At 41.1% G+C, this 27,769-nt stretch overlaps 2 protein-coding genes across 3 annotated transcripts in view; one reads left to right on the top strand and one right to left on the bottom strand.

The window, feature by feature from the left end:
* Window positions 1-329: 329 nt before the first annotated feature.
* On the top strand, window positions 330-13,917 carry LOC106571797 (nuclear receptor subfamily 2 group E member 1). Of its 2 annotated transcripts, none has more exons than XM_014145257.2 (9): window positions 330-1,478; window positions 4,193-4,338; window positions 4,926-5,013; window positions 5,275-5,510; window positions 5,901-6,047; window positions 6,287-6,383; window positions 6,632-6,781; window positions 8,215-8,320; window positions 13,513-13,917. In XM_014145257.2, exons 1-9 carry the CDS (start codon window positions 1,421-1,423, stop codon window positions 13,673-13,675), a joined length of 1,191 nt encoding a protein of 396 aa, XP_014000732.1. In that variant the 5' UTR covers window positions 330-1,420; the 3' UTR covers window positions 13,676-13,917. The 2 variants fall into 2 exon arrangements, with proteins under 2 accessions (XP_014000732.1, XP_014000731.1); XM_014145256.2 differs by having other exon boundaries at window positions 333-1,478; window positions 8,212-8,320.
* A 3,048-nt stretch (window positions 13,918-16,965) lies between these two features.
* Window positions 16,966-27,769, bottom strand: part of snx3 (sorting nexin 3) — a 33,343-nt gene continuing 22,539 nt past the window's right edge. The window contains exons 2-4 of the mRNA NM_001141411.1: window positions 20,398-20,493; window positions 20,144-20,268; window positions 16,966-17,834 (exon numbers count right to left, since the gene is read on the bottom strand). Of these exons, the coding sequence (NP_001134883.1) occupies window positions 17,729-17,834; window positions 20,144-20,268; window positions 20,398-20,493 (327 nt within the window). The 3' untranslated portion in view covers window positions 16,966-17,728. The remainder of the gene's footprint in view (window positions 17,835-20,143; window positions 20,269-20,397; window positions 20,494-27,769) is intronic.

The raw sequence follows: 27,769 nt of genomic DNA, 5'->3' as shown, positions 1-27,769 counted from the left end.
CTTTAACATATTCGATGTATTTATTTATAACATACTTAGAGAAGTTAGTACTTGGACCAGCTCGAGCATACTCAAAACTGACTCAACCAAGCAAGCCATGATTAAGGCATTTTTAACGGTGAAAGACATGACAACGACTAATTGCAATTAACTACGCCACTGTACCCCGCCCTTGTCTGTTTAAATCGACACTTTTAACGTCTATATGACCTCTGGGCTACCGTGGGAATGTTCATAATTAGAAACAGAATTATGGATTTCTGGAGTTACCGGGCAATGATGGGTCTACCGGCGCGGACCCCTCGCCTCAGCTCCCCCGCACTCCCTGCTCCTGAGGCGAAGAGGAGAGGCTGCATCTTTCCGCCCCGGCAAGCGGGCAAAGGTGGCGAGGGAGAGACCACCACACTGCTCTAGTTTAGGCTACATTAGCGTGTGAGTCCCCAACCCAGAACCCCTGCTTCGTTGCCGACTACAAAAGGTCTGTGGGAACCGCTATCTTTCACACATAGCCCTGGAGGGATGCCCAAACGGTCTACCGTTGACAAAATCCATAACTCACCCTCTCGATGATAATCGATCGACATTCGTTTTAGACAATACTAGTAACAACTCACTTTCAAGTTAATGCACCATGCACATAAGCGCTACAGGTGCACATTCAATTGTGTTCAAATATGTTAACTAACCTTTGAAGAGATTGCACCTATTTAAACATTTGCACAAAAACGTTATAGACGCGGCAGTCAGAAAGAATGGTTAGAAATAGAGAATAATTCAATAGCGATGTACAACACCCCTTAATATTAATACATCTATACAGCCCAGTGTTTTCTTTCCCACTTCACTTGCCTCCAAGCGAGTCCCTGTGAGCCGGGTGACGTCATGCTGGCACACAGAAGTTGGGAGTAGAAAGCATGGAAAAGCTAAGTGGGTGAAGCAAGCGGAGTTCTCCACCCTCCGCCTTTTCTGACACTTCTCGTAAATATTACAGTTAAGAAGAGCCTTGTTTTTTTGTTGGTTTAGACTGGACTCGCTGGGTAGTCCGTTTGTTCTGGAGCGCCGATCCGGCAGTTTTCTAAACAACTTTGTGCGCGGTGTTGAGTTCCGAGCAAACGTGGAGCTGTTGCCACTCGCCGCTTGCAGACGGATCTCTATCCGGTTTTCGCGCTACTGTCCACACTGCATGGACCTTGTGTGACTCAACGTCCAAGATTTGCAAATACTCCAAAATCCATCTTGGTAACTAGAATTTGGTAATCCTTGGAAAATATCAAGTTGGGCGACATTATAGAAATCTAATTGTTTTAAGGAAAACTGTAGGCTATATTTCATTTTTTGATATTCTTCAGCTGTTACTTTTGCACCGACAGTGGATTTTGATTGTTAAAATATAAAACAGTGTAGAACGACACTGTCCACGATGAGCAAACCCACCTGTTCAACAAGTGGGTGTTTGGATATTCTGAATGTTAAGTCAAGTAAGTAGGCTACAGTTCCTATTTGTCCTTCACATATAATGAGGTATTCATGTATTTATAATTGTATTACTTCAAACATGTATTAATCGAAAAGTAATAGGATATTATGTGAAAAGCGTTGAAACATTCCGAAATAAAGTCAGCGACAATTTGCGTTTACCTTGGAGTTGCTGTAGGCTACATCTGCTAACCCGTTTTATAACTTAAATGATGAAGTCAATTTTGTTATTACATAAAATTGCTTTATTTGTTTTTTTCCAATGTGACAATGGTAGCCTGGGCATACTCCCCACAAATATGACTCATTGAGCACTGTACAAGATAATGCGCTGATTAATTAACTGTTTAATTCTAGTTATTTGTTGTTGATTGTTATAGCGTTAGTATCTCATGGAAAAGTACACTGCAAGTACAGTGAGTTACAAGACTGAGGAGGTGAGAGAAGGAATAGAGGTAAAACATGTAAAAGGGGTTAGGGTTAGAATGTTCCTGAAATAGTGTGCGAAAGACACATACTATCTAGGCCTACATGAGGCTGAATAAGAACACAAACTATAGGCTACAGTTTCTTGCTGTTTCCAATTTAAAGTCCTGCACTTCGAAAGTCTATAGTGAGGGTTATCGAGGTAGGACAATGGGTCAATGTGCCACCATTGCATGATAGCAAAGTCAGCTTATTATTGATTAACAACTTAGTCTTGATGGTGTGTGTGTGTGTGTGTGTGTGTGTGTGTGTGTGTGTGTGTGTGTGTGTGTGTGTGTGTGTGTGTGTGTGTGTGTGTGTGTTGAAATACAGAATGTGTGTGCAAATAACTGGAATAATGAGACAACAATTAGCCATATATTATATATTCTGTACTAGTTTACATGTATTTTTATTCTTACATAAAGTGTTGCTAAACTGAATGCACGTCCAAACGAAATATGCCTAAAACTCATAGGCTATTATTCGTTTCACCAATGCCTGGTTGGTTGCTATTTACGCCTTGGAAAATCTCAGGCAGTAGCCTAATCTACTGCCTAATCTACTGCCATCAACATCACAATCATTATTATAGCCTATTGCTTTCCTCCAAGTTCATTGCACACATTGTGGCTGGTCACAAAAACCTTTCGCTCAGTCAGTAAAACTAACTTCTTTCAGCAGGTTTTGGGACTGATGGTATTTAAGTTAATGGAATATGCCATATATTTTTAAGCAATTACGGCACACAATGGCGACGACTGGGACCCCCATGGAGAGAAGTTAAGACGTGTTCCCACTCACACCAAAATCAAGCTCATTTTATTTTATTTTTCTCCAACAGCATTATATTAATTTTGCCCTTTATTAGTGCGTAGGCCTAATTATAATTGTTCAGTGAGGAAAACATTTATATTGGATTCTTTCGTTATATAGGCCTACTTCTAGGCCTATAATAGTTTCAGATGCGCAATTAGGCTATTGTCAACTTGTATTTATTGTTTTAAAGTTTATACAGTCATTATTTTTTAACGAATAGTTTGAGTCACTTCGTTTACGCCTATTTATTTGTTTTTGTTGTAGCCATGGCATCAAATATTTGTTCTAATTATTTTAGATGTATGCTGGATTTTTTTATCCTAAACCCCGTGATATATTTACTTCGCCACCATAGCCTTTTTTGCCTTTACCTCCCTTATCTCACTTCATTTGCTGACTTTGTATATAGACTTATTTTTCTACTGTATTATTGACTGTATGTTTGTTTTACTCCATGTGTAACTCTGTGTTGTTGTATGTGTCGAACTGCTTTGCTTTATCTTGGCCAGGTCGCAATTGTAAATGAGAACTTGTTCTGAACTTGCCTACCTGGTTAAATAAAGGTGAAATATTTTATTTTTTTTATAAAAAAAAAATATATATAGAAATGTAGCCTAATAGACAACCACTCTTGAAACACTTTGTATAATTGGTGTATTGAAGTCCCAACTCCTCGCCGAATTCCCATGCTACTACCCTTTTTGATGGGTCACTGGTGAATCAGTGAGCAGGTGGCAAAACGTCAGTGTAATTACATAGCCGGCGTATCCGCCATAAAACTACTCCCTCATATACATACAAATATAATTCTTTCAAATAGATTTGAAAACAAATCTTTATAGAAATCAATTTTGTTTCATTTACTCCCGGGTCAATTTACATACACTTCATTTGAGTTGGTGAAACGAGTTGGTGCGCATTATTCTCTGTACCGTCTCACTCCCTAATCCGCAGGCCTATAGACCTGGATAAAGCAGCTGTCGATTCCCATTATGAGGGGGAGTTGGCAGCTTGTCGAGATCGGGGCAGTCAGACGAGGTTCAATGGGGAAAATCATTAAGTTAACACTTTCCCTAATGTCTCCATTGTGTGCCCCCGGGCATTGTCTTTAGAGACCTCAGATATGACGCTTCCCACGAACTCACAAGATACGCGCGCGTGTACATGCCCATGGCGGGTGACCTATTAAGGCACGGGACGCTGCCCATTGTCACGTTGTGTATTTTGTTTTGTCGTCCCTCATTAAAAGGGAGGGAGGGGGTGATGAGGTGGAGGAGGTACAGTGCATGAGTTTGAATACAGAATTTATTCTGATGTGTGCTCTTCCAAGCCTTTGATGACGAGTAAAACACCTTTCTGATTTTTGATTTTGAGGCACAAAGTACATTAACTATCAAAAGTAATAAAATAATTTGTATTTATTTTTATCCAGGTCGTATCTTGGATATCCCGTGTAAAGTGTGTGGCGACCGGAGCTCTGGGAAACACTATGGCGTGTATGCGTGTGACGGCTGCTCTGGCTTCTTCAAGAGGAGCATCCGCAGAAACAGAACATACGTCTGTAAATCAGGCTGTCAGGTAATAGGCCTAACTACAGTGTTTCTCAATTTCATGGTAAATCTATTTTCAATTCAGGCGGTGACTTTATCCTAAATGTATGCAAATATGACCTGTAGTTTTGGCGCACACACTGCACATTTTTACGCGTCTTACGTTATTGGTCAGCCTTGAGTCGGCAGGGTTAAATCTCCCCTGAGATGTGTCTCTGAGAGGGCCCAGCGATGCAGGGCACGACAAGGCCTAATTGCATCACCTACCAGGGTCATTGACTGGCGTTAAACACAGTCCAGCTTTAATTTATCAGGTGTAATCCAATCTAATGTTATGACACTAACCCGAGGATTTAGCCAGCAGTGGGCGGGATAGCACTACTTATCCTCGGGGATAAGACCGCTGCTGAGCCGCGGGGGATCTAGTCAATAGCTATGATAATAACACATCCTTCACCTGTTGATTTTCTCTTCCCTCAAACAACGTGTTAATTGTCTTGTGATTTTTTCTCTCTCTCTCTCTCTCTCTCTCGCTTCCTCACCCCCCTCCCTCTCGCTCTCTTCCCCCTCCCTCCCTCTCGCTCTCTGTCTCTCTCTCCCTCTTTTCCATCATAGGGAGGATGCCCCGTGGACAAAACGCACAGAAACCAATGCCGAGCGTGCCGCTTGAAAAAATGTCTCGAAGTGAACATGAATAAAGACGGTAAACAGGCTTAATTAAATTATTATTTTGGCCATACGCCCGCTATGACATTTCGGTTTAAGGTGGCCAAATCGGATGGAAAACTGTATTTAACGGAATCAGCTGAGAGCTGGGTAAACAGTGGACGTATTCATAAAGTTCTCATGAGAGGCTAAGCCTTTTACCTTACCAATCTTCGAACAAAATAAAAACATTTTTAATTAAGGCATTCACAGACCATTATTTTACTAAAGAGTCTTGTCTCTGCTCTCCATTTCTCAGCCGTTCAGCACGAGAGGGGTCCCAGGACGTCCACCATACGCAAGCAGGTCGCCCTATATTTCCGGGGGCACAAAGAGGTGAACGGTTCATCGACCCACTTCCCGGGCTCGAGCCTACCGAGGCCGCATTTTTTCACTACGGTCACACAACTGGAGCCACATAACTTGGAGATGAGCACAGTAGCCTGCACGCCGGAGAGGCAGGCCATCGTGGGACTTGCCCAGCCCACCCCGAAGGTAAGCCTCTGTCCTCCGCTCGCTCTTTACTCACGGAGCAGCGCTATGTGGGCAATGAGTCAACAAGGCCATGCACGTTGCAAAGTTATTTATTTTCTCCACTTTTAAACAGTTTATAAGTTGATATTCTGGTCCTGATTCAGCAGCTTCGAGGGACACAATCTGTCATTCATGTTTTCACCTAAATCCAACGCAGGCAACATGAGTTTATAGCCTACATCTTAGTCTAATTTTGGTGCTTAGAGTTTTTATGAAATACACACATTGGCCTGTTTATCACCAACGTGCAGTATATATTAGCATGTTATTTATTAGTCCTACAACACATTATATATATTTTTCAAATAGCACCCACAGGCGCTATTTGTTTATTGACCTCTTGCATTGCAGTACCCTCATGAGGTCAGCGGCACGCCCATGTACCTCTATGAGGTTGCTACTGAGTCGGTGTGTGAGTCAGCCGCGCGCCTGCTGTTCATGAGCATCAAGTGGGCCAAGAGCGTGCCCGCCTTCTCCACGCTCCCCTTACCTGACCAGGTTAGCCACTATATTCTGTATATGGATATTATAGGCTAGATATTAGCCAATTAGCGACTTTATTAAGCTATCCCTTTCCAAAAAGAAAAGTTGCAATTCCATAGGCCTAAATCCATGAATAGAATAATACGACTAATGTGTGCCAAGTATAAATCCATATAAATCCATATCTATATTTTCATAAAAGTATATTAGTCATGCTCATGGGTGCTGACTGAGGTTTGTAATCCGTTTTGCAGCTGATCCTCCTGGAGGAAGCCTGGAGGGAACTGTTTGTTCTGGGCATAGCGCAGTGGGCCATTCCGGTGGACTCCAACACCCTGCTCGCTGTTTCCGGTATGTAACCTATATGATCAACAGGTTAACTCTACTTATTGTACTTAGGCTACTTACTATCGTTATGTTATGTTTCGTTTAGATTATTTTCATTTAAATTTTCAGAACGAAAATGGAGACAGATTTTCCATTCCTTTTCTGTTTTTCGAAATATTCACATTATCCTCAATACAATGTAACAAAACTTTGTAAATGTTTCTGCATATGTTTCGTAGCTAATATCGTTATTGTCCCCCCCCCCAATCAAGGTATGAATACAGACAACACAGAGTCCCAGCGGATGAATACAATAATCTCAGAAATACAAACCCTGCAAGAGGTCGTTACCTGCTTCAGACAGCTGCGTCTGGACGCAACTGAGTTTGCCTGTTTGAAGTGCATCGTCACGTTTAAAGCTGGTGAGTTGAAGAGGGGGTACTCAACATTTATTTGAAATGAAATTATCCTCACTATTATCCCCACTATAAGAAGGCAGCGTTGGGGTCAATGTCATTTAATTTCAGTAAAATAGTCAGACATTCGTTAGTGGGGGGACAGCAATTCTACACATTTTGCCATGGGGAAAATATAAAAATGTGCAGCTTTATAGCTAATCTCATGCTATTGTACACATTTTGCCATTAGGCTGAGATAACGTTTTGCATTTTTAAAGCTCATTAAAGCTAAAATATAGTTGTGTTGACTGTGATAAATAAACTGGATTGTGAGCTGTTTTGTTTGCCAAATGAACAAGTGAAATAGGCAGTGGAATGGTGCATATAGCCATAGAAACACTGACTTATAGTGAGCTCCAAAAGTATTGGGACAGTGACACATTTTGTGTTGTTTTGGCTCTGTACTCCAGCACTTTGGATTTGAAATGATACAATGAATCTGATGTTAAAGTGCATCTTTGATTTGAGGGTATTTTCATCCATATTGGGTAAACCGTTCAGAAATTACAGCACTTTCTGTACATAGTGCATTGTACATTTGTACATTGTACATAGTACAAGTACTCATTGTACTATTTTATGGGACCAAAAGTATTGCGACAAATTCACATATGTGTTTTAAAGTAGTAAAAAGTTAAGTATTTGGTCCCATATTCATAGCACGCAAAGACTACATCAAGCGTGTGACTCTACCAATTTGTTGGATGCATTTGCTGTTTGTTTTGGTTGCGTTTCAGATTATTTTGGGCCCAATATAAATGAATGGTAAATAATCTATTGTGTCATTTTGGAGTCACGTTTATTGTAAATAAGAAAATAATGTTTCTAAACACGTCTACATTAATGTGTGATTACGGATAATCCTGACTGAATCGTGAATAATAATGATAAGAATTATATTTGATGATGTTTGCATGTTTAGGTAAAAAGGCAAATAATGTCCCGTTTGGAACTCTGGCAAGTAGAGAGCATTTTTTTTTTTTTTTTTTTTTCTGATTCGGTGGGCCTGGGTTGGCCCATCCAGGCCCACCCGTGCCTACACAACTTTTTTGAATTCCAGTCAATTCAGGAAGTACACTGAAATTCCAATTCTCTTCAATGCTTTTCAATTATGAACATTTGAAATTGGAATGTGGTGTACATTCTGAATTGATTGGAATTGAAATGGAATTGACCCCAACCCTGCACGTTCACCAATAGTTAAGAAAAAACCAAAATAAATCGAATAGTCAAGGACATAAAAGCCAAATAACATGTTTTTTAACATTACAATGCAGATGTCTGAAGTACTTTTTCATGTATGAACATTTCCATTGAAAGCAATGCATTTGTCAGGTGCAGCATGAATATAATGGCAGTCAGTAACCATGCTGTTTATGACTTTTCCCTTCAAGCAGTGCCAACGCATGACGGGTCGGAGTTGAGGAGTTTCCGCAACGCCAGTGCCATTGCTGCACTCCAGGATGAGGCACAGCTCACCCTAAACAGTTACATACACACCAGGTGAGACATTTGATAAAAACAAACAGTTGCTAGATATTTTTTTTAACCTCTCTGGGCTAGGCGGGACGAATTCGTCCTACCTACGCAACAGCCAGTCTAATCCAGTGGCGCGATTTTCAAATACCTTAGAAATGCTATTACTTCAATTTCTCAAACATATGACTATTTTACAGCATTTTAAAGACAAGACTCTCGTTAATCTAACCACACTGTCCGATTTTAAAAAGGCTTTACAACGAAGCAAAACATTAGATTATGTCAGCAGAGTACCCAGCCAGAAATAATCAGACACCCATTTTTCAAGCTAGCATATAATGTCACAAAAACCCAGAAGACAGCTAAATGCAGCACTAACCTTTGATGATCTACATCAGATGACAACCCTAGGACATTATGTTATACAATACATGCATGTTTTGTTCAATCAAGTTCATATTTATATCAAAAAACAGCTTTTTACATTAGCATGTGACGTTCAGAACTAGCATACCCCCCGCAAACCTCCGGTGAATTTACTAAATTACTCACGATAAATGTTCACAAAAAACATAACAATTATTTAAAGAATTATAGATACAGAACTCCTCTATACACTCGATATGTCCGATTTTAAAATAGCTTTTCGGTGAAAGCACATTTTGCAATATTCTCAGTAGATAGCCCAGCCATCACGGCTAGCCATTTAGACACCGACCAAGTTTAGCCCTGACCAAAGTCAGATTTACTATTACAAAAGTTTGATTATCTTTGTTGTCTTCGTCAGAATGCACTCCCAGGACTTCTACTTCAATAACAAATGTTGGTTTGGTCCCAAATAATCCATCGTTATATCCGAATAGCGGCGTTTTGTTCGTGCGTTCTAGACACTATCCGAAATGGTAAATCAGGGTCGCGAGCATGGCGCAATTCGTGACAAAAAAAATCTAAATATTCCATTACCGTACTTCGAAGCATGTCAACCGCTGTTTAAAATCCATTTTTATGCCATTTTTCTCGTAAAAAAGCGATAATATTCCGACCGGGAATCTCCTTTTGGGTAAACAGAGGAAAGAAAACAAAGCTTTCGGTCGACGCGGGCACGAGCCTGAGTCTCACAGTACTGTAACCAGCCACTACCCAAACGCGCTACTTTGTTTCAGCCAGAGCCTGCAAAGCCACGATTCAGCTTTTTGCCGCCTTCTGAGAGCCTATGGCAGCCGTAGGAAGTGTCACGTTATAGCAGAGATCCTTTGTAATGGATAGAGATGGCAAAGAAGTTCAAGAAATGGTCAGACAGGGTACTTCCTGTACAGAATCTTCTCAGGTTTTGACCTGTCATTTGAGTTCTGTTATACTCACAGACACCATTCAAACAGTTTTAGAAACTTTGGAGTGTTTTCTATCCAAAGCCAATAATTATATGCATATTCTAGTTACTGGGCAGGAGTAGTAACCAGATTAAATCGGGTACGTTTTTTATCCAGCCGTGTCAATACTGCCCCCTAGCCCTAACAGGTTAAACAGATATGCTCTTGTTTAATTCATCTATGTGTTCCATTTACCAAAATACTTGGCACACAGGTGGCCAATATAGCCATATTTACTGTATCTACAATAGGCTATTATGCAGCAAGATAGGTTACCCTGCAAACAAAATTTGTCGTTAGGCCATCTCCAGAACGTCACGAAATGGTTGCCTAAAGTCCCCTGGACATTGTGCCATGGTCCTGTGAAGGTTTTGTCTAGTTTCTGGTTTGTTCCGGGGACGTCCCCAGGGTTGTTCTCTGGACGTTGTGTCATTGTCCTGTGGAGGTTTGTGGATATATATGCAGATTTTTTTGGTTGTAAAACCAACAGTCAACAGTCAACAGTAATGTGCATTATTCAAATCCATGCAATGAAAGTATATGCCTTGTCCCTGTTTTGCTGCCAGCTTTCACTCCCTTTCCCCCCTGTGCGCACAAAGTAGAGGGAAAGATTAATTCTGATAAGCGCAAGCATACGATGATTGCCCAACATTTCAACATTGCAATTGAGGGGAAAACACAGTTTGTAAAGCAACTTTGATAAAGAGAGGAGAGCCTAAGCTTTATGTGAGTATTATTTCTCAACTCTCAATATTGAACAAATGGCAGCACGTTACATCCCAGTATGTAGGCTAATATGGTTTTGAAATGATTCGCCTGCAGAGAGTAGCGCATCTTTTGCATTGAACACATTCAGTAGCCTAGTACCCCCTGTATATAGCCTTGTCATTGTTATGTCATTTTCTTGTGTAACTTTAAGATATATATTTTTTTTTCACTAGTTTGTTTAGTAAATATTTTCTTAATTCTATTTCTTGAACTGCATTGTTGGTTAAGGGTTTGTAAGCAAGCATTTCACCGTAAGGGCTACACCTGTTGAATCATGTGACAAATAACATTATATTTTATTTGATTTAAAAAGTTCTATATACAACTGTTAGAGGTTCCTTATGTGGAGAAAGCGATAGAACACTTTTTGGTTCTCTAAGGAACCTTTTTTTCGAAGAGTGTGTGTGCTAGATTGCTACCTCTAAATATGATATTGTTGCTAAATAGCTATGTAGTTGATGAATCTATCAGTACATTTAATGTCCTACACAATTGTTTCGTCTGTAGCCCTACGGTACCGAGTCAATGTGTGGGGGTACATGTTAGTCGAGGTAATTTGTAAAGTGACTATGCATAGATAATAAACAGCGAGTAGCAGCAGTGTAAAAACAAAGGGGGGTGGGTCAATGTAAATACTACGGGTGGCCATTTGAGAACAGTCTATGACGTGGCGACCGGAGTTTGCTATGCAGACATATAATTATTATGACGTAGAAGAAGAACTTACATGCAGTTGTTGTCAGCAGCAGCCGAAAGGGAGATCATCTGCCTCTTATAGTTGGGTTACTGCCATACTTTGCAAATAATAAATATTGTGTTAAAGTCCCAGTGCAGTCAAAAACGTGATTTACCTGTGTTTAATATATATTTCCACACTATGAGGGTGGAATAATACTGTGAAATTGTAAAATGATGATGATGCCCTTTAAGTGTAAGAATGGTTTGAAAAGACTGTCTGAAATGTAGGCCTGTTTTGGTGGAATGGAGTTTAGGCCTGCCTGATGACATAAATTTAGTTAATAAACCAATAACAGCTAGTATTCAGTTTTCCCCTCCCCACTCAGACCACTCACAGACAGTCCTAGCAAAGTTATTGCTTGAGTCATTTCTCTTTGATAAGAAGCTATTTTTGTTTCTTTTTGACAATTTTAATTGAAAACAATCACAGTCAGTACTTAATTGTTACACAGAAATGATTTGATATTGAGATAGAAACGCCTGCATTGGACCTTAGGCTTGTGTGAGGCTGCTCGAACATGGAAACCATTTCATGAAGCACCCGACGAACAGTTATTGTGCTGACGTTGCTTCCACAGGCAGTTTGGAACTTAGTAGTGAGCGCTACAAGTGAGGACAGATGGATTTTTACGCATAGCACTCAGTGGTCCCGTTCTGTGAGCTTGTGTTCTACCACTTCGCGGCTGAGCCGTTGTTGCTCCTAGATGTTTCCACTTCACAATAACAGTACTTACAGTTGACCGGGGCAGCTCTAGCAGGGCAGAAAGGTGGCATCCTATGACAGCACCACATTGAAAGTCACTGACCTCTTCAGTAATGCCATTCTACTGCCAATGTTTGTCTTTGGAGATTGCATGGCTGTGTGCTCAATTTTTTTTTTTTACACCTGTCAACAACGGGTGTAGCTGGAATAGCCAAATCCACTAATTTGAAGGGGTGTCCACATAGTTTTGTATACATAATGTATTACTTTTTGTCCATATCACCAGCTCTATGAGAACGTCCTAAAAACGTCCATGATGACATCTCCGGAACGTACTGGGAACTAGACAGAGCCCTCTTGGACCATGACAACGTCCTAACGTGAGAAAACAAGGACCTGTATGAAACATCCCTTTGTGGTCGTCATAAGGACAACGTCCTGTCAGAGCCAAAAGGGACATTCCCTAATGGTCATGAAAATACTTTATCGTAACGTTCTGTCGGTAGCAAAACCAGGACCTGTCTGAAATGTCCCATTGCGGTCATTACATGTCCCGAGCATAACGTAATGTCATAATCTAATAGGAACCTATTTGTAATGGTCGCTAGTGGACATCAAAATACCTTATTATAACGTTATACTGCGACCAAACCGGGACCTGTAATGAACATCCTTTTATGGTCCCAATCATGTTTTAATGTTCCCCCGAATGATCTAAGAACGTCAGTGGGATAACGTTTCGCCGAAACCCTAAAAGGGAGCTAATGGGAACGTTGCCTAATGTCCTTAGGATGTCCCCTGTTTGCTAGGTACTTGTTCAATTCATATAAACAGTTACAAGCACAAATTGTTGAGGGAGTCACTGTGCAATTACTCACAAGTCTCAAATGAAATTTAAAGGTGATGAAATAATTCAGTGTCCAATCAAAAAAGCATATTTTGTCCAATGGGTAAAATAATGTGTTAATTGTGTAGATAATCTTCTAAGAAAACCCATGGTCCACTTGTAGGAAGGCCAGAATTAGGGTGACTAAATCAATGGCCAGAGAAAAAAAGTGGTAAAAAAAACAGGAAAATTGCATCATGTCACCTAGGCTTGATTCTGTGTACTCGCCATCTTTCTTCTCGAATCCGCAGGACATAAAACAATATAGAGAGAGGTAAGACGGATATCGATTTTGAGATAACATATAGTATTTTAATATTTTAGTATACACTTTTCATATTTATTCGAAATTCCTGTTCTTATTCGAAGATTTCTCAAGGAGCACTAAAGCGTATACCAAGCTTTTTAGTTTCAAAGCCTTTTACATTTAATTCAGCTCAGAAGATGATCACCACAAAATATAAATCCTCAAAAGCAGTTAGAGAAATCTGCAGCTCTATGTCAACAGAGCTTGGTGCTTATTATCAGATGTATTACGTTACCAAATCTGACTTTTTGGATATAATGTTAATGACACGTTAGAGAAAGAACACACTGAACAATTCAGAACATGAATAATCATAGTTTGGTCAAATGCTTTTTAAAACATAGGGAAGTGAAATTTTATCACCAAAGCGCGTTTTTGGCAACTCTGGGCAGAGTGGGTGAACACCCTAAATGTCAGCATCTTTCTTGTTCTTGTTATTTGCAGATATCCAACTCAGCCCTGCCGCTTTGGGAAGCTGCTCCTACTTCTACCAGCTCTGCGGTCAGTCAGCCCATTCACCATAGAAGAAGTATTTTTCAAGAAGACCATCGGGAACGTGCCCATCACAAGGCTCCTCTCTGACATGTACAAATCAAGCGATATATGAGTTTATTTCCGCCATATCAACATTACGCGCACTAGCCAAGAGTGTCTGTTAAGGCTCGCAGACACAAACATTCTAATGAGCACTTGGCAAATTGAACTTGAAGAACATAAAAACCTTGATTTTACCAATCTTTGGGTTAGGCTTAAGTTTTGAGGATGTATACTGAACAAAAATATAAATGGAACATGTAAAGCGTTGGTCCCATGTTTCATGAGCTGAAATAAAAGATCCCAGAATTTTTCCTTACACTCAAAAAGCTTATTTCTCTCAAATTTGGTGCACAAATTTGTTTACGTCCCTGTCAGTGAGCATTTCTCCTTTGCCAAATTAATCCACCCACATGAATGGTGTGGCATATCAAGAAGCTGATTAAACAGCATGTTCATTACAAAGCTGCACCTTGTGCTGGGGACAACAACAAAAAAACACTCTATAACGTGCAGTTTTGTCACACAACACAATACCACAGATGTCTCAAGTTTTGATGGAGCCTGCAATTGGCATGCTGACTGCAGGAATGTCCACCAGAGCTGTTGCCAGACAATTTAGTGTTCGTTTCTCTACCATACCAATGTCGTTTTAGAGAATTTGGCAGTACATCCAACCAGCTTCACAACATGTAACCACGCCAGCCCAGGACATCCATATCCGGCTTCATTACCTGCGGGATCGTCTGAGACTAGCCACTCAGACAGCTGATGAAACTGAGGAGTATTTCTGTCTGTAATAATGCCCTTTTGTGGGGAAAAACTCATTCTGATTGGCTGGGCCTGGCTCCCAGGTGGGTGGGCCTATGCCCTCCCAGGCCCATCCATGGCTGCGGTCCTACACAGTCATGTGAAATTTATTTAAATTGACTGATTTCTGTATATGAGCTATAACTCAGTAATATCATTGAAATTATTGCAGGTTGCATTTATATTTCTGTTCAGTATAATAATAGAGTTGTCTAGCCAATTTAAGATTGCTACAATTTCGCAAAATACTGCAATCTCTGGTTTACACAAAATAAGGAAAATCTTTAGTTGAAATGAGCCATCTGTGCGCAATTGATGAACCTTTTTGAGTGTCTCTAAGACCAATAAGCTTTACGACCAATGCCCTTTCAATCTTTTATTGCAATGTTCAATCTGATCGAATGGAAGAAACCAAAAAAGATGATTCACAGCACGATCCACGGTCAGATGTGCTATAGGGTCGTTGCCCCCTTGCCCAATGCTGAAACCAAAGGGTGTGAACCGTCACAACTGCCTGCATGAAGTGGAGGGGCCACCTCCTCAAGGTAGGAGAATGCTGACTGACCTCCAGGAGCTCGTGTGATGATTCATTACAGTCATTTAGCAGACGCTCTTATCCAGAGCGACTTACAGTAGTGAATACATACATTTAATTTCATGCATTTTTTATTTTATTTTTGTACTGGCCCCCCGTGGGAATCGAACCCACAACCCTGGCATTGCAAACACCATGCTCTACCAACTGAGCCACAGGGAAGGCGATTCCATACAAGAGAGTTTTGACAGGCACAAGGACTTGACAAACGCTACCCGAGAATTGAGAAATAAAACAACTTTTGGTATGTGCAGGTTTCAGTGTTCAAGGCTGAGTGAAATGTCACCAGTTTGCGTTTGTGTGTCAGTGTGTGGGGAAGTATTAAAATGATTAGGCCTACTTTGTGAAGTTAGACACTAACACTGGAAAAAAATATTCAGCACTTGGATTTGTGGATTTTGTTGTTGGCTGTAAATATTTTTCTCTGTTGTACAAAGTGGGAGTTTTATTCTTGTGAGAGTTGTACTGAAATATATTAGAAGAATAAATTATATTGAAATATGGGTGTCCCAAATTGTAATTTAATTGATTTACATTTCCTTTTTGACTAAATATGCTATCCAGCTCTCTCAGGTACAGTGCCTTCAGAAAGTATTCATAACCCTTGACTTATTTCACATTTTGTTGTGCTACAAAAAAAACTCCCTAGTCCTTGCCAGTGACAAGCATACCCTTGATGCAGCCTCCACTATGCTGGAAAATATGAAGAGTGGTACTCTGTGATTGAATTTTCCCCAGACATAATGCTATGTGTTCAAGACAAAAAGTTAATTTCTTTGCCATATCTTTTGCAGTATTACTTAAGCGCCTTGCTGTAAACAGGATGCATGTTTTGGAATATTTTTTATTATGTACAGGTTTCCTTTTCACTCTGTCATATAGGTTAGTATTGTGGAGTAACTACAATGTTGATCAATCCTGTTTTCTCATATCACAACCATTAAACTCTTAACTATTTTAAAATCACCATTGGCCACATTGTGAAATCCCTGAGCAGTTTCCTTCCTCTCCGGCAACAGAGTTAGGAAGGATGCCTGTATCTTTGTAGTGGCTGGGTGCATTATTACATCATCCAAAGCCTAAATAATAACTTCACCATAGTCTAATGGATATTCAGCATCTGAATTTTCATTTTTTTTTTTTACATATCTACCAATTGGTGTCCTTTGAGGCATTGAAAATCCTCTGGTCTTTGTGCTTGAAATTCACTACTCGATTGAGATACCTGACAGATAGTTGTATGTGTGGGGTACAGAGATGGGGTAGTAATTCAAGAATCAGATTAACCACTGTTCTTGAACACAGAATGAGTCCATGCAACATATGCCATTTGTTAAACACATTTTTACTCCAGAACGTTAAGCTTGCCATAACAAAATGGTTGAATACTTATTGACTCAAGACATTTCAGCTTTTAATTTTGTATTAATTTCTCACATTTTCTACCAACAAAATTTCACTTTGACATTATAGAGTATATTGTGTAGATCAGTGACACAAAATCTCAATTTAAAATTCATGTCATCAAAGAACAATGTGGAGAAAGTAAAAGCACTGTACAAGGCAGTTTTGGAATCCAAAATCACTTGAGCGTGACCCAGAGTGAAGGGTACGTTACCCTGAAACTCCAGTGAGAACAAATGCCATGGGTTTTAAAGCTAGGCTGCAGTAAAGTAAACATTAAGCCATGGCCAATGCAATGCCCCAGATGCAATACATTTTCACAGGGGTTTCAAGTATTTTCTGATGAATCAAGGGCTTTACCTTTAATTGCGTTTCATATTTAGTATAATGATTGAAAAAACCTCAAGCACAATTAAAAACAGTAGCAATCAATGTCGTTCAGTCCAATTAATGTGGTTCTAACCGATGTATATCAGAAGCAGCATGGACCAAAGTGTGTCTATTCACTGAAATCTTTACTCAGGAAAAACATGACATCACCTCATGCATATAGTGCGTTTGACCTATTTTATTGGAAAATTTTCAAAATAAACAAAATGGCACAGCAGTATACACATTTCATAAACACATGGTCAGTTGGTAGAAATGCTGTGGGGTTCCCCTCTCTGGTGCATTTTTTCTCATTATAAAATAATTTACAGGCTAACTAACAGTGGAAGTGCTGGCTGGTAGTACACAGACAGACACATGCTTCAGTTCATGGAAGTGATGGACCGTCCACAAAGGGCAATTTTCAGAGTCAGGGACAAAGTGTGCCAAGTCACATTTATGGTGGTGAGGACAATCATTCCAATTGGACATTGAGTAAAAACAACAGTGTGTAATGTATGGGGTTTTAACATGAGGTTTGCATACATGGAAAGGTATTTTTTTTATATTTCTTTAAAAATGAAAATATCCAAGACATACCTCACTGATAAATATAGATAACATACTGTAAAATACTCAAGGTAGTGGCATTGAGACAACAAAAACGATGATATATTATTTTCAACCAGTTATTACATGTAGACCATTTCCTAGTTTGATCCAATCGAGAGTTGAAAACGAGCACTACATGAGATCCCTAATCAACACGGAGATGAAAGAAAGTGATTGCAAACAAAAGAAGAATACAGATCATACAAGTGTTTGTGGTCGGAGCAGAGCAGGACCATTAGCAGTACAGAGACCTTTGGGTTGTGGAGCGGGGCCTGGCCGAGTATAGACCAGGGCCGAGAGTGCCCCGGGGCTGGGCCGCGTGGTGGCCCGCTTCTCTTAGGCTTGTCGTATTTTGGAGGGGGTATAGGTCTTGTCCACAGACTCGTCCTGTAGAAACATGTGCAGACAGCGCTCGTTCTGGGCCAAGGGGTGACCAGCCACTCTGAAACACAAAACAGGGAGAGACAAAGGTTACAAGTGGTTATGAACACATGTTGTTGTTACAGTCTGTCTGACATGGCCACAAAGTACATTGCACATATTTTCTTTCCTTGAAAGAAATCTCAAAATACATTCTTTACTATAACACCCTTACTTAATCCTCTTCGTTCCTATCAAATCAAATGTATTTATAAAGCCCTTCTTACATCAGCTGATATCTCAAAGTGCTGTACAGAAACCCAGCCTAAAACCCCAAACAGCAAGCAATGCAGGTGTAGAAGCACGGTGGCTAGGAAAAACTCCCTAGAAAGGCCAGAACCTAGAAAGAAACCTAGAGAGGAACCAGGCTATGAGGGGTTGCCAGTCCTCTTCTGGCTGTGCCGGGTGGAGATTATAACAGAACATGGCCAAGATGTTCAAATGTTCATAGGTGACCAGCAGGGTCAAATAATAATAATCACAGTGGATGTCGAGGGTGCAACAGGTCAGCACCTCAGGAGTAAATGTCAGTTGGCTTTTCATAGCCGATCATTGAGAGTATCTCTACCGCTCCTGCTGTCTCTAGAGAGTTGAAAACAGCAGGTCTGGGACAGGTAGCACATCTGGTGAACAGGTCAGGGTTCCATAGCTGCAGGCAGAACAGTTGAAACTGGAGCAGCAGCACGGCCAGGCCCGCTATGTGGAACATAAGGCTTCCATGAGAGAGTGCCACGAGAGAGAATTACCATAATTGGACAGCATTAAAGTACAGTGAAAAGTGTTGTCAAAAGTTAAGCAAAATATGCCCAGATTTTCATCAGGTTTGTTTTCCATTTTGTCAGTGTCCAAATGATCAGGTCAGATGCAATTTAGAAGACCACTGACCTATGTATGATGGAATTGAGAGCGAACATCTTTAAATTCATAAAGTCCCCGTGTTACATCTGAAGCAGGAAGTGGAGAATTTGATGAAGAGGAAAGGATTCTGGAAACCAGCTCATAATTACCATCAAGGTCAAGGAGAGGGATGGGGAGATTGAAGCAAAAGAGAAGAAAGAAAATAGAGAAAGATGGAGGTGGAACGCAAAGGAGAAAAAGAGAGCAAAAAAGTTAAAAAGAACATACTTCCTCTTAAAATACCAATTTCCCATGACAGACGTACTCTCAACATCCTATGTACTCAGCTACATTCTTAAAAGGGAAATATTTCTGAAGGGCAAGCATGACCAAGGGTTCATGTACAACAGAAACATTGTGGAGGATTTGAGGAGGCTTCCATTTGCCATTAGATGAGCAAGTTGAGCCCCCCTCCCGACACTCTATGACTCAATCAAAACAGACATTTATATTTTTTATGGGGTTGAATTAAAACCGTAAATAAGCTGGCCCCTGATCGCACCCAACCCTGTACCCACTCCTCCATCCTAACTCCGACTATATTCTCACCTTTTGTTTTTGAACAATATGGCCTGCAAACTTCCCTTTAAACTTCACTGTGCTGTTCTCTCCTCCTCTGCTGGGTTGTTTAGAAATGATAACCATGTTTACCTCTAGGTAAATGGTTTTCCTCTCCACAATACACTCAATCACAGTTCATAACAGCAGAGCGAACCAACTCCACTCCGCTGTGCAGCTATTAAGTCTGAACAATGCCATGATCAACAGTAGCGTTTAATTTGAGGAAAAAAAAATTCTTAATTACCAACACATTCTTCGCTCTTTCGAAAAAAAACTATTTATGGATTTTTTTCTCTTCTCGCCGTAGTCTTTAGGCATACTTAATATTCTAACAGGTATAATTTGCACATGAAACAAAGATAATAGCCAAGTCTGCAATCAAAGCAAATAATAACAGTACCACTGTAACTTTTATTGTTCTCCACGTGCGAGTGAGAACACCTTGGGTAAAAAAATAAGCAGGGGTGCACACACCACCCATCGAGGAACCGCTCGCTGTAATTTGAGACTCAATTATCAAAAATTACACATATAAAATAAAACTAATTTAGGAAAAAAACAAGGACTAAGGGACGCACTTGCGGCCTCTTTGGCTGTTCTTGTTCCTTTACTAGCCAATTATGAAGGAGAACGAAGGAGTAGACGTCCTGCTGAATATGTTCAGTCTGTTAACGACACCAAGAAAGACGAGAGAAAATCTGATTCATGTTAAGTGTTTCATAGGCTCCTAAGGTGAAGATTGAACTAAGAGTGGCTGCAAATGAAATGTTTAACAAACACACACGCCTGACATCAATCAAAAAGTTGTAATATTGCAACCAAACACAACATCCTGGCTCTAGGAAGCGGAGGATCTCGTCTGTGTAGACTCACTTGTTGAGGAACTGCTCCAGCCCAGCTCTCCGCTCCTCGATGAAAGAATCGTCAAATATCCCATCGTCCCCTCGGAACGGCAGCTGTCTGAACAGAGCCTTCCCTGGGAGAGGGGGTACCACCACCTGAGAGGGACACACATGTTAACAAGTTAAAATCTTGTATCAGTTATACTGTTGTCTTTATCTCTCAGGTTTGATTCGATTATTCCTGTGTAAAGTGTATTGAGACTTGTAAAGCCCCAGAGGGCTCACCTTGCTGTCTCTCTCCAGCTCCCCTCTGAGCCACTGAAAGTCGCTGTACCGTCTCCGCACACGAGACTCCTTCAACTTGAAGATGGGCAGGTTGGTCTGAAACACAGAGAGAAATCAGACTTAGGGGGACCAGAGCTAACATACTGTATAAGGGTAGCATAAATTGTAGGTTAAAATAAAGACAAGAGTTAGAGTATAACAAACACTTGAACTAAACCATGATCTTATCGAGTGGAAAGTTGGCTACATTGTAGATTGAGTCAAGTATAAGTCAGTGATAAATTATATTGATACTAAACATTTATAAAGCTTTTTCACTTGGTCTCACAGCACACTGTATGGTACCATCTATCAATCCACCACCAATGAGTAGTTCAGACAGAAAAACACCACGTATTACTTTTAACCATTTATTAGAAAGAAAATGACAATACATTAGGTCTTGGCGGTTGGCTCCGCTGCTTCAGGATCGCTCACTGCTATAGCAAAGCTCATTACCATAATAACAAACTACAGGCAGTAAGCGCAGTATAGCTATACCAATCCCCCCGACTGAAACAAAAGCAGGCTGGGGGTGGCGGCGGCGAGCAGAAAACAGACATGCATAGCGAGTAACACGTTACAGCAACAGCATGTCACCAAGAAACACCAGCACATAGCTTGCACGTGGCAAACCTCAGAGGATGTGTGTGCAGAAACTGGCCAACTAAATATACCGCCATATTAAAGTAGAGTGAGGAATCCAATTGTTGCAATATCAGCTAATTCAAACACTCAGGTTTACTGTCTGAAATGGCTTAGCTTTATTAACCTGAGTGAATCACAGCAACCATTTTGTGCCAGAGACACTCACCACACACTAGCTATGAGAGTGGAGAGTAGATGCGGAGTGAATGACCCATGCTTGCCATTGTGGCGTTTGGGCCTAGCCTTGTATGAATCCCTCAGTGGAAAATTACTGTTAAGAGCCATACAAATAGAAATTACATTGGAAATACTGTATTTAAAAATATATATATATTTAACCTTTATTTAACTAGGCAAGTCAGTTAAGAACAAATGATTATTTACAATGACGGCCTACCAAAAGGCCTCCTGCGGAGACGGGGCTGTGATTAAAAAAACAACAACAAAAAAACATATAAATATAGGACAAAACACACACGACAAGAGAGACAACACTACATAAAGAGAGACCTAAGACAACAACATAGCAAGGCAGCAACACATGACAACACAGCATGGTAGCAACACAACACAACATGACAACAACACAACATGGTAGCAGCACAAAACATGGTACACACATTATTGGGCACAGCACAACAGCACAAAGGGCAAGAAGGTAGAGACAACAATACATCACACAAAGCAGCCACAACTGTCAGTAAGAGTGTCCATGATTGAGTCTTTGAATGAAGAGATTGAGATAAAACTGTCCAGTTTGAGTGTTTGTTGCAGCTCATTCCATTCGCTATCTTCAGCGAACTGAAAAGACGAGCAACCCAGGGATGTGTATGCTTTGGGGACCTTTAACAGAATGTGTCTGGCAGAACGGGTGTTGTATGTGGAGGATGAGGGCTGCAGTAGATATCTCAGATAGGGGGGAGTGAGGCCTAAGGCCTAAGAGGGTTTTATAAATAAGCATCAACCAGTGGGTCTTGCGACGGGTATACAGAGATGACCAGTTTACAGAGGAGTATAGAGTGCAGTGATGTGTCCTATAAGGAGTATTGGTGGCAAATCTGATGGCCGAATGGTAAAAAACATCTAACCGCTCGAGAGCACCCTTACCTGCTGATCTATAAATTATGTCTCTAATCTAGCATGGGTAGGATGGTCATCTGAATCAGGGTTAGTTTGGCAGCTGGGGTGAAAGAGGAGCGATTACGATAGAGGAAACCACATCTAGATTTAACTTTAGCCTGCAGCTTTCACATGTGCTGAGAGAAGGACAGTGTACTGTCTAGCCATACCTCATACAAGTACTCGGGAGTGACTACCTCAAGCTCTAAACCCTCAGAGGTAGTAATCACACCTGTGAGGAGAGGGGCATTCTTCTTACCAAACCACATGACCTTTGTTTTGGAGGTGTTCAGAACAAGGTTAAGGGTAGAGAAAGCTTGTTGGACACTAAGAAAGCTATGTTGTAGAGCATTTAACACAAAATCCGGGGAGGGGTCAGCTGAGTATAAGACTGTATCATCTGCATATAAATGGATGAGAGAGCTTCCTACTGCCTGAGCTATGTTGCTGTAAATTGAGAAGAGCGTAGGGCACCCCCTTGGTGACAGGCAGTGGCTGAGACAGCAGATTTTCTGACTTTAAACACTGCACTCTTTGAGAGAGGTAGTTAGCAAACCAGGCCAAAGACCCCTCAGAGACACCAATATTCCTTAGCCGGCCCACAAGAATGGAATGGTCTACCGTGTCAAAAGCTTTGGCCAAGTAAGTAAAAATAGCAGTACAACATTGCATAGAATCAAGGGCAATGGTGACATCATTGAGGACCTTTAAAGTTGCAGTGACATATCAAATCAAAGTTTATTTGTCACGTGCGCCGAATACAACAGGCGTAGACCTTACAGTGAAATGCTTACTTACAGGCTCTAACCAATAGTGCAAAAAGGTATTAGGTGAACAATAGGTAGGTAAAGAAATAAAAAACAACAGTAAAAAGACAGCTATATAGAGTAGCGAGGCTATAAAAGTAGCGAGGCTACATACAGACACCGGTTAGTCAGGCTGATTGAGGTAGTATGTACATGTAGATATGGTTAAAGTGACTATGCATATATGATGAACAGAGTAGCAGTAGCGTAAAATCACACATCCATAACCTGTGCAGAAACCAGAATGAATACCCGAGAGAATACTATAGAGATCACAAAAGGCAGTCAGTTGATTATTTTAAGTTTTTCCAACACTTTTGATAAACAGGGCAAAATAGAAATAAGCCTATAACAGTTGGATCAGCTTGATCTCCCCCTTTAAATAAAGGACTAAGCCTGGCTGCCTTCCAAGCAATGGCAACCTCCCCAGAAAGGAGACAGGTTAAAAAGGTCGGAGATCAGCTTGGCGATGATAGGGGCAGCAACCTTAAAGAAGAAAGGGTCTAAACCATCTGACCCAGATGTTTTTTTGGGGTCAAGTTTCAGGAGCTCCTCAGACTCAGTGACTGCATGCAGGGAGAAACTTTGTAGTGGGGCAGGGGAAAAAGAGGGAGAAGCATTGGGGATAGTCGCATTAAAAGGAGTGGGAGATGAGGAAATGTTGGACGGGCAAGGAGGCATGGCTGAGTCAAATAGGAATCCTGACTTAAGGATTTAGTTTAACCTCTTATGGCTAGGGGGCAGTATTTTCACGGCTGGATAAAAAACGTACCCGATTTAATCTGGTTACTAATCCTACCCAGTAACTAGAATATGCATATACTTATTATATATGGATAGAAAACACCCGAAAGTTTCTAAAACTGTTTGAATGGTGTCTGAGTATAACAGAACTCAAATGGCAGGTCAAAACCTGAGAGATTCCTTTACAGGAAGTGGCCTGTCTGACCATTTCTGGAACTTCTTTGCCATCTCTATCTTTTACAAAGGATCTCTGCTCTAAAGTGACACTTCCTACGTCGTCCATGGGCGCTCAGAGCCCGGGAAAAAACAGAATGTTGTCATCCCAGCCCCAGGCTGAAACACATTATCGCCTTTCTCAAGTGGCCGATCAAGGGACTGTGGGGTAAGGCGCGTGACCTGGCCTCCCCCGTCTTTGTGATTTTTTCCTCTGTTTGCCGAAAAGGAGATTCCCGGTCGGAATATTATCGCTTTTCTACGAGAAAAATTGAAAAATTGATTTTAAACAGCGGTTGACATGCTTCGAAGTACGGTAATGGAATATTTAGATTTTTTTTGTCACGAATTGCGCCATGCGCGTGACCCTTCTTTACCATTTCGGATAGTGTCTGGAACGCACGAACAAAACGCCGCTATTCGGATATGACGAAGACAACAAAGGTAATGAAACTTTTGGAATAGTAAATCGGAGTTTGATCAGGGCTAAACTTGGTCGGTGTCTAAATGGCTAGCCGTGATGGCTGGGCTATCTACTGAGAATATTGCAAAATGTGCTTTCACCGAAAAGCTATTTTAAAATCGGACATATCGAGTGCATAGAGGAGTTCTGTATCTATAATTCTTAAAATAATTGTTATGTTTTTTGTGAACGTTTATCGTGAGTAATTTAGTAAATTCACCGGATGTTTGCGGGGGTATGCTAGTTCTGAACGTCACATGCTAATGTAAAAAGCTGTTTTTTTTATATAAATATGAACTTGATTGAACAAAACATGCATGCATTGTATAACATAATGTCCTAGGGTTGTCATCTGATGAAGATCATCAAAGGTTAGTGCTGCATTTAGCTGTGGTTTTGTTTTTTGTGACATTATATGCTAGCTTGAAAAATGGGTGTCTGATTATTTCTGGCTTGGTACTCTGCTGACATAATCTAATGTTTTGCTTTCGCTGTAAAGCCTTTTTGAAATCGGACAGTGTGGTTAGATAAAGGAGAGTCTTGTCTTTAAAATGCTGTGAAATAGTCATATGTTTGAAAAATTGAAGTTTTTGTATTTTTGAGGAATTTGTAATTCGCGCCACGCCAGGTGTTCCGCTAGCGGAACGTCTAGATGTAAGAGGTTTTAAGCATGTCCCAGTTTAGGTCACCTAGCAGGACAAATTCAGACTTGGTGTAAGCGGCCAGGAGAGAGCTTAGGGCAGGTAGGGTACAGGCCGGTGCTGATGGAGGACAATAACACCCAGCAACAAAGAGCTATTTGAAAGTTTAATACTTAAAACAAGCAAATCAAATTGTTTGTGGACAGAAAGGTTAACATCAGTATTCAAAACACTCTTCCTTAACCACGTCTCAGTAATGACCAACACATCTGGATTGGAGCTCTGAACCCACACTTTCAATTGATCCATTTCAGGTAATAAGCTTCTCGTGTTAGTGTGCAGAAAACCCAGGCTTTTATGGGAGCAGAAATCAGTGAAGCAGATATCAGAGCACAAGTCAGAATTGGGGCTAGCAACAGTAGGTGGGCCAGGGTGTACATTAACATTTCCAGATATCATCAGCAGTAATACAATCAAGGCACATAGTACAGGGAGAGCTCTGCAGTGCTGATTTATGACATCTGAATGTGCATCAGATGGCAACAAGATCATAATGTATCGACATTTCTTCAGATAACATGAATGCAAAGCCAGCAAGAGGTGTTTAGAATGGAATGGAAAGCCAAAAGTCTGTGTAACCAATAGAGAGTCAGAGTCCCGAGTGTTGGGAACAAACATAGTCTGTCCCACGGTTGGGTAAAGAAAGTTCATAGTCAACAAAGTATGCAGGAGTCATGAGGCAAATAGCAAAATACACAACATTATTTTTTAATATATAAACGACTTGGGGCTAGCCATTGGAAGTTCAGAGTCACTCGCCACAACAGTGCATGTGTGCTGGAGGCGAGCGAAAGCTCGGGAGAAAAAGGGGGGGGGGGTCATGGTCTACCCCTACCAGACAGGGGGAGACAGGCCAGGGTAGACGGTGAACAGATCGCCAAGTGGAATCCAAGCAGCAGTGCAGCAGGCAATGGGAGTAGGTATCACCCACTTGGGAGAAGCTTTTATTTCTGGAGGCAGATTTCTTGTAGAAAATGCCAGTGGATGGTCTTTGAACAGCAGAAGGGGGCTTCAAGGCTTCTGGATCTGGGTGGGGTAACCTGCCATTTTTTTGGGCTCAAAAGGCTTCGACACCTCTCGCTTCACACGTCAGTGCTAATTGAAGTTGTCTCTCTTTGTCCTAGCAAAGCTTGGTAGCTTGATCATTCAGTCCTTATTAAGTAAAATATATAATTGTAATGTATTTTTCTTCTTGGCTTTTGAAAGTAAAAAAAAAATGCTTCAGACTAAGCCTTACTCACTCCAGGTTGGATGGGGTTTTCAGGTCTCTGCTTGTTTGCCAGAACATTTGATGTACAGTTGTGGCCAAAAGTTTTGAGCATGACACAAATATTAATTTTCACAAAGTCTGCTGCCTTAGTTTGTATGATGGCAATTTGCATATACTCCAGAATGTTATGAAGAGTGATCAGATGAATTGCAATTAATTTCAAAGTCCCTCTTTGCCATGCAAATGAACTGAATCCCCCCCCAAAAATTCCACTGCATTTCAGCCCTGCCACAAAAGGACCAGCTGACATCATGTCAGTGATTCTCTCATTAACACACAGGTGTTAACACTCGTTAACACTTGGTCGTACTGATTGAGTTCGAATAACAGACTGGAAGCTTCAAAAGGAGGGTGGTGCTTGGAATCATTGTTCTTCCTCTGTCAATCATGGTTACCTGCAAGGAAATATGTGCCGTCATCATTGCTTTGCACAAAAAGGGCTTCACAGGCAAGGATATTGCTGCCAGTAAGATTGCACCTAAATCAACCATTTATCAGATCATCAAGAACTTCAAGGAGAGTGGTTCAATTGTTGTGAAGAAGGCTTCAGGGCGCCCAAGAAAGTCCAGCAAGCGCCAGGACCGTCTCCTAAAATTGATTCAGCTGCGGGATCGGGGCACCACCAGTACAGAGCTTGCTCAGGAATGGCAGCAGGCAGGTGTGAGTGGATCTGCCCGCACAGTGAGGCGAAGACTTTTGGAGGATGGCCTGGTGTCAAGAAGGGCAGCAAAGAAGCCACTCCTCTCCAGGAAAAACATCAGGGACAGACTGATATTCTGCAAAAGGTACAGGGATTGGACTGCTGAGGACTGGGGTAAAGTAATTTTCTCTGATGAATCCCCTTTCCGATTGTTTGGGGCATCCGGAAAAAAGCTTGTCCGGAGAAGACAAGGTGAGCGCTACCATCAGTCCTGTGTCATGCCAACAGTAAAGCATCCCGAGACCATTCATGTGTCGGGTTGCTTCTCAGCCAAGGGAGTGGGCACACTCACAATTTTGCCTAAGAACACAGCCATGAATAAAGAATGGTACCAACACATCCTCCGAGAGCAACTTCTCCCAACCATCCAGAAATAGTTTGGTGATGAACAATGACTTTTCCAGCATGATGGAGCACCTTGACATTTGGCAAAAGTGATAACTAAGTGGCTCGGGGAACAAAATATCAATAGTTTGGGTCCATGGCCAGGAAACTCCCCAGACCTTAATCCCATTGAGAACTTGTGGTCAATCCTGAAGAGGTGGGTGGACAAACAAAAACCCAATAATTCTGACAAACTCCAAGCATTGATTATGCAAGAATGGGATGCCATCAGTCAGGATGTGGCCCAGAAGCCAATTGACAGCATGCCAGGGAGGCTTTGCAGAG

The sequence above is a fragment of the Salmo salar genome, chromosome ssa15 (assembly GCF_905237065.1).
Source record: "Salmo salar chromosome ssa15, Ssal_v3.1, whole genome shotgun sequence".
Lineage (NCBI taxonomy): Eukaryota > Metazoa > Chordata > Actinopteri > Salmoniformes > Salmonidae > Salmo > Salmo salar.
This window is presented reverse-complemented; position numbering and strand designations above follow the sequence as displayed.